General features: G+C 31.6%; 1 protein-coding gene across 1 annotated transcript; it reads right to left on the bottom strand.

The window, feature by feature from the left end:
• Nucleotides 1–1689: 1689 nt before the first annotated feature.
• LOC125215813 (LOB domain-containing protein 40-like) lies at nt 1690–2708 on the bottom strand. Its single transcript, XM_048117374.1, has 2 exons — nt 2355–2708; nt 1690–2258 (listed from the first exon to the last, which is right to left on the bottom strand). The coding sequence occupies exons 1-2, from the start codon at nt 2704–2706 to the stop codon at nt 1837–1839; spliced, it is 774 nt and encodes a 257-aa protein (XP_047973331.1). The 5' UTR covers nt 2707–2708; the 3' UTR covers nt 1690–1836.
• Nucleotides 2709–11996: the final 9288 nt, after the last annotated feature.

The following is an 11996-nucleotide window of genomic DNA, read 5'->3' as shown; positions in this document are numbered from 1 at the left end:
ATCAAGTAAGGAATCAAATAAAATAAAACAATTCCTTCCTTCCCAAATATAGTGGTTTTCGAAAATCACTATTGAAAACAAAGGGGCCGATTTTTCTCTCTCTTTAAAAGGAAATAATTGGCTCTTGGAATTAATTTGGATAAATATCCCAAGGATTAAATAAATTCCGGAAAAATAGAAATCCTCTTCAAAAGGGTCTAGGGTTCGAAAATCACAAGAATTAGGGTGACAAGTATTTATGGAAATTTTCTCTAATATTCTCACTCACCCATAAACAATTAAATTGCCACATAGTCACACAATTAAATAAATCACATGCCACATCATTAAATCAAATAGTTTGACTTTTCAAACTTTCACACAAACCCTAACTCAATTCGATCATATCAACCCGTGAAATAAAAGCATTCTCGATGCCACGTCATCAAAATAAATTCTAGGGCTCAAAGTTTAGGGTTCTAAAATCCGGGATGTTACAACATAGCAGTTAGTTCAATCTAGTTTTAAATAGTAATCTTTAATAGCAATATACTCCCTCCGTCCCGGATTTATAGTCACATTTAGTTATGACACGAGTTTTAAGGAATTGGTGGAGTGTGTAATTAATGAAGTGAGATGGTGGAGTGCGATGATGGAGTGTGTAATAAATGAAGTGAGATGATGAAGTGTGTAATAAATGAAGTGGGTTGGTTGAAGGTGGGTTCCTTTTTGACTTTTTGGTTTTTTATTTTTGTTTTGATTTATTTTAATGTAAATAATGACATTTGGGTGTAATTTTAGTGAATAAAGGGGTAAAATATTACTACCTCCGTCCCTGAAAATTTGATACAGTTTACTATTGTGGTCCGTCCCTGAAAATTTGATACACTTCACTTTTACCATTTTTGGTAGTGGACCTCATATTCCACTAACTCATTCATACTCACATTTTATTATAAAACTAATACTTTAAAAGTAGGACCCACATCTCACCAACTTTTTCACCTCAATTTCCATTACATTTCTTAAAACCCGTGTCGGGTCAAAGTGTAGCAAATTTTGGGGGACGGATGTAGTATGTCCAAATATGGAAAATTCTAAATGTGACTATAAATGTGGAATGGACTTTTATGGCAAAATGTGACTATAAATCTAGGACGGAGGGAGTATTCCCTATGTCCCATCTAAGTAACACATTTTTAATTTTGACATGTCTCACCTAAAAATGACAAATTTCTTACAAATAGATACATCACTCTCTCTCTCTCTTCTCATTCTTACTTTTTCCTCTATTCACTTAATTCACAAAACAACACTATATAAAATCTCGTGTTGAAAAAGAAATGCTCCAATTAATATGAGACGGATGAAATATTAACTTAAAAATAATATTCCCTCCTTTCCATAGTAATAAAGTCATTTTGTCATTTTAGTGCGTTCCATAGTAATAGAATCATTTCCCTTTTAGTAAAAGTCAACCCATTTTTCCACACCTACTTTACTCTCTCTTACTTTTTTCTCTCTTTATCTCTCTACCCTTTTCATTTTCCAATTTATTCTCTCTTTACTTAACTCACCTAACACAATTTTTCTTAATTTTCGTGTTGAAAAGAAATACATCCATTACTATGATGGAATGATGGAATGGATGGAGTATTAGTAATAAAATGAATAATATAAAGTTACAAGGCAATGCTATATTGTTAAATGTATATGAAAAGGTGGACATCTTATGCCATCCTATTCCATTTTATTGATTGATAGTAACACCACATCTGGATCGGCTTCGCTATACAGCACTTAAACAAAACTTCATCTGGAAAACGAAAAATATTAATAAAATATTAGAGGCGTGGATCACGAGGGCAGGCAATCCAGCCGCAACTCCATTTCAGAGAAACCAGAGTCGGCTCGTTTTGGTGTCCTAATCGGCTCGAACCCTAGCGTCAAGTCCAGCTCAATTTCTCCTTCGTCCAAACTCAGCTGGGACTGGTGGCTCAACGACGACTCGTGGCTAACTTCCGCAGACAGGCGAGATCGCTTGTTCCTAACCCGGCGCGGGTTGGTCAGTTTATCCTTGTTGACGTGTCGAATGTCGTAGGGCGGACCGTTTTTAGCCTCGGCCGCGTCGTCCATCCGGGTGACGGGAGCCCCTCTGAGCACCGCCTCGACCGCGCTGTGGCAAAGCTGCCAGCTCCCCGACCACATCAGCCCCACCGACCCGTATATCGGGTTCACGATCCGCCCACACGCCTCGTAGAGTAGCGACCTGAATATACCTGCATCCATTATATTTCTAATAAGTATTCCCACTATCCCAAACATAAAAATATGATCCTCTTTCCTTTTTAGTTTGTATTGATTATTGTACGGACCAGGGCGGAGATGGGAGGGGCCGGCATTAATGAGGTTCATGAGGCCGGCGCGGCCGTAGAATTTGGCGAGGAAGACGGTTGCGTTGGCCTGAGACTCTGGGCTTTTGATCCATTCCAAACAGGGCCTAATGCTGCAATTGTCGCTGCACCCTTTCCTTAGAACTCGGCATCCATTACAGCTCATCCTCATTTTTATTCTATATATCTTTGTCAGTAGTCGATGTATATATATACAGCAGCCGGGGTGTGGGTGTGGGTGTGGGTGGGGGATGCATAAACTAGGTTCGTTTGGTGGTAATGGTATACTAAAAGGTGGGAATGGGATTGTTGGTTTGAAGGTTTCCACATTCATGGAATTGGAAAGGGGGCGGCGTCAAATGTCAAACACGTAAATCACTTATCTCAATGCTCGCGCGTGACCTGCACTCCCCAAACGGATTCATGATTAAAAATACTACTCCCTCCGTTCCGGTTAAGATGACACATTCCTTAGCCAGCACGGGATTTTAGGAGTTATTGGTTAAAGTATTTAATTTGAGAGATAAAAGGTGGGTGTAAGTATTAAAATAGAGAGAAAAAGAAAGATGAATATTTTAATAGGAGTGAGAAAAAGTGGTTGTATGTATTAATTGGAGTGAGAAAATTTCCAAAAAAAAAATGTTTCATCTTAATTGGGACAAACTAAAAAGGAAAACATGTCATTTTAAGTGGGATGGAGGAAGTAGTTAATAGGAGTACATTAATATACAGTTGGCAATAGTAAAACCAAGTTCATTTTCTATTTGTCCTTATCATGTCTCTTTTAGTGACCATGCATTACTTCCATGCAATGACTAATTTATCAAAGTAAAAACAGGTAGATGAATACTGTTTTGTTCCTATTCAACTATTTTTAGAGTTTGCATCCTTTGAAATGGAGTAACTATTCAGTGGACACACCTAATAAATTGAAGTGTTTGATGTTTTTTAATATTTTAAAGCTTTATTAAATAGAGTATGATGAATGTGGTATATAACAACAAAATTTTGGATCTCCTCTATAACAACTATTCATTGGACATTCACTCCTTGTAAATTGAAGTATTTGGACGTTTTATATAAATTCATTATTAAATAATGTAAACTGAATGTGGTATATAGCAACAAAATTTACATAGATATTTGTATATTCATAATTAATTGAATGCTCTATTTAATAATTAAAATTACATAAATAATTGTTTTGCATATTTTAAATTAAATCCAGTTCCAACTCATAACGGTAAGATTAAAGTATTTAAACTAATTAGTATTTACAAATTACATTTGATCAAATATTAATGAAATGGTCTGATGCCAGAATGAGATCGTAAAAAAAATACAATGAGATTGCAAACAAACAAAACGTCGATACAAAATTTAAGTGAAATTGTCTTGCAAATCAAAATATAAAATCAAAGAAATTAAGAAAAGTTCACATCTAATAATAATGTATTTATAATTTTATTATTGATATTCCAATCTTCGTTGCTTGCCAAGTCTCACATAAAATTCCAAGACTAATCCATAAACTTGCGATATGTATTATTTTTATCCTAATATATAACCATACAAATATTCATGTTCGAACTTATATTGATAGTGATCTAGCATTATAGTAGATCAATAAAGTCGTTAAAGAAAATCAAAATTAAGGATTACTCCCACAATAAGTAGGGCTGACTCGAATATTGGGCGGCATTACAATTTATATAACTTAACTTTATTTTGAATGTAAAATGGAAAGAGTAAAAGTGACGAGGGAATAAAATAGAGAAAATATATTTTTTTTAAAATAGATAATCTTAGTTGGAAGATAAAAAAAAGGAAAAAGTTATTTTTACTTAGTTGCGAAGGGGAGGGAGTAATTAAATTGTAGAGATGGTAGGTAAGCTAGGCTCCAATATAATTGCGAAGCAGAGCAGCTTTGTTTGTAGCAGCACAGCACGTGGAGGGCGATGGGGTGCGGCGCCATGCAGGCAGGAACAAATATGGGACGGCGCGTGTCGAGCACAAGGGCCTGTCAGAGTGCGGTCGAATCGCCACATCCCTCCGCGGGGCCCACCAGCCCTCCTGCTTTTCTGGAGGCTCTGCCTTAAAACCACTCCTCGTCAAAACAGCGCATAGGTTTCCGGTTTCCGCCTCTGTGGGCGCCCATTTTTCCGCCTCATTCCTATCTTCCCTTTTTCCAATCCACTTTCTCACTTTCCTATCCCTCGTTTCTCCTGCATTTTTCATACTACTCAATTTGTCCCATAAAAATTGAGACAAAACTTTTGGGCACAGAGATTAAGAATTTATATTAAATAAATAGGAGAGATGAAAAAAGTAGGAAAGATAAGAGAGAGTAAAGTAATTGATGGAATAAGGTAAGAGTGATTAGATGTTTTATCTTTTGTTAAAAAAGGAAATGACTCAACTTTGTTGGGACGGACTAAAAAGGAATACGACTCAACTTTTATGGGACGGAGGGAGTACTTTTCAATTTCTTAACAATGTGTTTTTGACATAATTTCATATTGATGCCACCAAAATTAGAAATTCGAATTGTAAGTTGCCATGATCAAAAGATAGGCAAAGTTGATGATTACAAATTTAAATTAGATATTGCTATTTTATTAAAACCGAGTCAATTGAACAAAATTATGAATTGAAATAATATTAAAACCGAAAATGATTAATTTATTTCTATATATATAAATTAATAGTTTTACTTAAAAATAATTTATTTATATTTAAAAATCTAAATTTTAAATTTAATTTTATAAAATTATATCAGATATTTAAAAAGTGAACAAAATGAAGGATGTCAAAGGGAAGAAAAAGATAATTTGAAATAATATCAGATTTAGTACATCATTGAAATAATATCAAATTAAAAAAGTTAAATATGTGAAAAGACGAAATTGTCCAGCAATCCAAAATGGCATTTTCAGGTGGAAAAATACCAAAAAGATCGATTTTGAAATAAACCTTTAGTCCACGAACTACTGGAGATATTTTTAAAGTCTAGGCACTATTGGCGAGATAAACTCATAGTCTAGGGACTGTTTGTAGTTCATTCATAAATTAAAGAGTAAAGGTCAATTGTGGTCCTAAACGTATGACCAAAATACGAATTTGATAAAAAACATTTACTTTTTGAAAAACAGGTCCGTAACAAATGAAATACTTGTCGGAGTGGTTCTTTTTTACGGTTCCGTAAAAAAAATCTAACGGTCATGCAATCTTGCAATTAACGTTGACTGTTAGTTTTTTTACAAACTGTAAAAAAAGGACTATCCCGTCGACATTTTCATTTTGTTATGGACTTGTTTTTTAAAAATTGAATATTTTAGACCAAATTCATGTTTTGGTCATACATTTAGAACCAAAATTAACTTTACTTTAAATCAAAAAGAAAAATACGTTATTTTAGTGTTATTTTAGTTGAGACCGAAAAATACAAAACATTTTCTTATTTTAAAATAATTATTTTAACATTCTCCTAAAAAAATTACCGTCTATTGAAGACAATGAATGGTTAACAAAACTAACAAAAGTCTAGAGGTGCCGGCGTGCCGCCCCATATATATATATATATATATATATATATATATATATATATATATGATACTCCCTCCGTCCCCCAATTTTTATCACAGTTTAACCGAGTACGAATTTTAAGAAATATAATAGTAAGTGAGTTGAAAAAGTTGGTATCATGTGGGTCTTACTTTTAAAGTATTAGTTTTATAATAAAATGTGTGTGGAAATAAGTTAGTGGAATGTGGGATTCACTAAAAAAAATGGTAAAACGTGAAATGTGACAAATTTTGCGGGACAGATAGAAATGGAAAAATGTGACAAAATTTCAGAAAATTTCAAGTTAACTGAGTTATTTATATTTTTAGCAAAAAGTATCTCTCTTATTTTATTCTCTATTTATCTATCTTACTTTATTCACCATCCAATTAACACACTTTTTTAAAACTCTGTGTAGAATAAAATGCCTCAACTAATAAGAAACGGTGAGAGTACTTCCTCATTTCTAAAAAAATAGATAAACTTATATGTGACATAAATTTTAATAAGTAAATGGTAAAAAAAATTTTAAAAAAAAATAAAAGAGAGATAAGAAAAGATAATAAAAATAGTTTTATTAGACTGTTCACATTAAGTAGTGCTAATAATGTGTAATTAGTTAAAAGCTTTTTATATTTAAACTTTTTCATTTTATAGGAATAATCTAAAATGATAAAACTAATCATTAAAAAAAATAATAAAAAAAATTGTCATGCATATTTTACTTATGACTCCTCCTATTTTGATTTTAAGTGTTAATGCAAACGTTTATATTCATTTACACAATTCAACAAGCATCCGAAAACTAGTCATACATTATGTCGGCTGCCACTCAAATTTATTAATATGTCTAATTCACCAAACCAAATTCACGTAAAACCCACAAGATACCGACAATGCCAACTTTTTAGCATCTTACTAGTATCCCTTAATTCAAATTTCAAACTTTGCATTTTCGGGTTCGCCCAATATGGGATTTGTTTAGCACGTGTCTAATAATTTAGGTATGCCAACTTCTTTTATAATCTATACATGTATAAAAGGCGAGTTTTGGCCTTTAATGTAAATATTTACAAGTTATAGGCATGAATTGAATATTTATAAACTTTATGAAAGATTTTGAATAAATCTAAATATTTGGTTAATTTGGTTAATTTGGATAATTAAATACTATTAATGCATTTATTACCCAAAATTTGTAACGACCACTCAATCTTCAAATTAGCCAATGACTACAATTTCACCCATGTACAATTTAAATCAATGGCTAAATTTTTAAACCGGCTAATCTCACTAAATTTAATCAAGGATTGGTATAAAAAAAATAAAACTCAATAAATACTTTTCACAAATAAATTTTGTAAATTAAAGTTCCAAAATTATTTGACGACAGGGGAACTTTAAAAAAGTTCACAAAAATGTCATTTTAGAACATCAAATGAATAATCAACTTATCTCTAATAATTAGAAGAAGAAAAAAACTTTTCTCTAATAGTTAGAAAAGCTGTAACGTTTTTCTCCATCATTGAATTGGAGACAATATAATTATCATTGGAATTAAATCTAATTAAATCGAATAATAATTGAAATGTAATCCAAATGGATCCAAACTCTAACAGTTTTTCGTGACATAAATTTGTGAGACAATTTAATGTTGATTTAATTAATTATAAATTAAATTGTGCTCACTAGTACTCAATAGTGAAGGAGTGTGAAAGGAGAAAAATACCAAAAGCTACAAAATCTTCTATAAATACCAATTCTATTAATCAATAGTGTCATGACCGTGGTGGAAAAAAGAGTGTTGCCCGCGATGATTCTCATGTGTCAAACGTGTAGCATTCCATACAACATGGCTATCGACAACCGAGTATACTACACATCGTCCTAAACTTCTAGCGTCTGTTGATGATAGTGCTACTGAAGTGGTAAAGGGAGACGGAGGAAATAGTCTGAGATGGTGAAAGTCGAAGAGCAGAGCGGATGTGATGGTAAATAAAGGAGGCAGAGCAAAAAAATCAACGAAAAAGCTTCAAGGGAGGAGTGTGAAACAAAATAGAGAAAGGTGCTCAAGTCTCAACTCTTCTCAAGATTAGGTTTACAGATATAATAGAAATAGGAGATATATAAATTACACCTTTGTATATTGTAAAAATATCCTGTAATTGTATAATAAATACTAATTTTAGGGCTTTTCATTGCATCCATATTATGCGTATGGTATAGATTTTCTAAGGTTTTTCCTATTATCCGCTCTGATTTTCTCATCTCAACTAATTTTATTTAGGCCGAATAATAATAATTCATCATATTCACAGTAATTTTGTAATATTTTAGAAGCCTTTGCTAATTACATGCATTTTGTTTATTAGTTATTATTTTTAGTTCGTTCCTTTGTAGTAGTAAGACAGATTTATTGATGCGCCAAAAACAAGTAAATTATTACTAATAAAAATAAAAAATACTTTGAACTTAGTAATAATATTAATAACATCAAATTATGATTAATACACATTTAACTCATACTGAGATAAGATTATCAATACCAAAGGATAAGCCTTTATACACATGTGCTCACCAATCTCCGTTCAATATGCGTTACTGCCTGAGCATGGTGATTTTATTATAATAATAAAAATTTCTCAAAAATGTAATTTTTTTTAATTAGTAACGATGAAGTTTTTTAGTTTCACAAAATTTTCCGTATAATTTTAAAATAGTTAATAAATCTATTCAAATGCAATTATTGGCCAAATTCAATTGAATGGTCTTTGATTTCATATTGTAGAAACTAAGATAGTAATGGAACGATTAGATTTAAATTAGGATAATTAAGTACTATTAATGCATTTATTACCCGAAATTTGTACAAAGTAGATCATGAGATTGATACGTTACTTGTAGAGAACAATGAGCGAAATTGTTGTCATTTCAATTGTTTCATTAAGATGTAAAACTGCTGATTTGACCAGTTACAATTTTGTAATTAATCTATTCCATTTAAATCAATGGCTAAATTTTTAAACCGGCTAATTTCACTAAATAATGACTTAATTCGTTTTAATTGTTATTCCGGATTGGTGTATGATCAAATACTAACTAATTTATTAAACTAATATCAATTTTGTATATTAAAAATATCAACACAAAGGTATAAATTTATCAATGTTCTTGTGTTGATAAACTTATGTCCTTGTGTTGATATTTAAATTTACATGTTGTATTGATATAATTATGTCTTTGTGTTGAAAATTTTAATACACAAAATTGAGAGTTCTTAGTTATTAGTGTAAATTAGTTAGCACGCTAACGCAACTCAGAATGCATTTTCATTTCTATAATGTACGGTAAAATTTGAGAGGTTTTCATTATATTTTTATGGCAATACCATTGTCATCCTAAAATTTTCGATTGTATATTAAATATTTTATATCAATTTCATATTGATAGGGTTTTAGCGTTAAAGAGTATATGTTGTCAAGAACGACATTTTTCTTTTTTATAGTGATCTATACATGTTGTAATTAAAAGTTATTTTCATGTTGATTTAATTTCAAACTTATTTAATTTTATACAATAATTATTCAGCATATATTTAAACCTACGTGATATTGTTGTTATTTATTTTATTAAATTTATTCACAATGTCAAATTAACAAATGAATTTATTTTAAGTCGCGCATAGCGCAGAGGTAAATACTAGTTATACTAATATGCAACTCATCCAATTCTATATATGATGGATTCCACACATTGTTTATTGCAGCAGAATTCTTATATTCTATATTTACTCCATCCTTAAAAAAAACTACTGTATATTCTATCTTTTCCTTACTTTATTATTTCTTTTATATTTTTCTCTTTTACATTTTTCTTATTCATACTTTACTTTTTCATTATTTAACCACTAAATATCACTACTTAAAAACATATGTCAAAATTTTTTTATCACATAGGATGGAGAGAATATCATATACGTTGATTCCAATGGTATTCAATAGTGCCACTTTTGACCTACATGCAATAACAAGTCATCTAGACTTATTTTGTATTCCTCCGTCCACCATATTTATTACTCCCTCCATTCCATAGTAATAGAGGCATTTCATTTTGCGCACTCTTTTTATAAAAATAATTATAAATAGTTAAAGTGGAGAAAAAATAAAGTAAGAGAGAAAATATTATAGGTAAGACTCTTCTTTACATTATTTTTTCTTTTACTTTACTTTTTCTCCACTTTAACTATTTATAATAATTTTTTCAAAACGAGTGCGCAAAATGAAATGCCTCTATTACTATGGAACGGAGGGAGTACTTTCCTTTTTTTATTCTCGTCCATCAATGCTTGTCATAGTAACTTGTTGCTTCCCCCGTCCCATAAAAGATGTCACACTTGTGGGACAGCACGGGATTTTAGGAGGTTTTGTTTTGTGGTTAAATGAAGAGAGAAAATATAATTTTTATATTTATGTGAGAGAGAACTTTTTCCAAAAAGGGAAATGTGACATCTTTTGTGGGACAAACTAAAAAGGAAAGTGTGACATCTTTTGTGGGACGGAAGGAGTACTATTTTTGGTAATGATTTTCATAATCCACTAACTCATTCTCACTCATATTATAAAACTAATATGTACTCCCCTCATCCCATAAAAATACGTGCACTTTTCATTTTCGTTCATACCATAAAAATATGGGTATTTCCATCTATGGGAAGTTGTCTCTATCTCATTACCCATTTACATCAATTTATTTACAACTGATACCACTAGGCCCACCATTACTATTCATTAAATACTAAATAATATTGTGGGTTTCACTATCCCCTAACACTATTTTAACTAATCTTCTCCTCATCTCTTTTAGTTTACCAATTGTGTATTAATTTTTGTGCTCTTTCAAATGCATATATTTTTATGGGACGAAGGGAGTGTAATACTATCCACTAACACTACTTTAACTACCATTCTCCTCCTTTCTTTTACTTTACCAACTGTGTATTAATTTTCGTGTAATTTCAAATGCATATATTTTTATGGGACGAAGGGAGTGTAATATATGACTCACACTCCACTAACTTTTTCACCTCATATTCTATTATATTTCTGGAAACCCTTGCTGTAACACCTTCTACCTGATCGACCGCCAATTATATAGGTGGTGTCACGAAAGAGGCGCTATCAAATATTACAATCAAACATTCCCTTTTTCTGAACCAATAAGAACAAAAAATTTAAACCGACAATATTTACAAAGAGGAGTCAGGAGAAGCAGTATCCCCCTCTCCCCCAACTACTTGACCAAGTAAGTTTTTATTTTTGTTCTTTTTAGTTTTTGTTTGGCTCAATTATGCACATTTCTCACAAAACACGTCAAAATACCAAAATAGACAAAATATGCAAATAATGGACGTGTAGAGTGACTTTGACATAAAAAACGGACCAAATAATGGCCTTAAAATAGTGCAAAATCCGAGCGTATCAACTCCCCCAAACTTACATTTTTGTTTGTCCTCGAACAAAACAATAAAGACACAAGAATAGACGCACGGAATGCACAAGGACTAGACGTCATAATTGCCTCAAAAGATGAAAGAATAGATTAAGCATGTATTAACGCAATCAAATCAAGCAAGGCTTATTAGTGCACTTTCATTACTAACTCGTGGAACACCTTGAATTCAAGCACTCACATGTGGCAAACTTCCAAAGATGGGAAGTGTTCTCTCACTCTCAAAGTGTATGAAGGTAATGTGTATATAAGCACTCAAATCATGCATCATGCAAAGTTTACCATAGGCTTGCTCAAAGTCTAATCCCTCCTCTACTAGATGTGATTAAGCATCAAAAGTCCGAAAGGTCTTTATCTTTGGTTGTAATGTAGGCTCTTTGGTAGGTGAGGAATATTTGGCTAAAAAGTGACTAAAAATAAAAATATCCCAAGTAGAGTAAAATTGACTCCACTTTTCTAAACCCAAGACACTTTTAACACTTTATTTTTCTCCTTCAACTCACTTTCCAATCCTTTTATTTTCTTTTTCTTTTCTTTTCACAACCTTTCACA

The sequence above is a fragment of the Salvia hispanica genome, chromosome 3, assembly GCF_023119035.1.
Source record: "Salvia hispanica cultivar TCC Black 2014 chromosome 3, UniMelb_Shisp_WGS_1.0, whole genome shotgun sequence".
Lineage (NCBI taxonomy): Eukaryota > Viridiplantae > Streptophyta > Magnoliopsida > Lamiales > Lamiaceae > Salvia > Salvia hispanica.
Note: the sequence above shows the minus strand (reverse complement) of the source record. Positions and strands in the feature narration are given on the sequence as shown.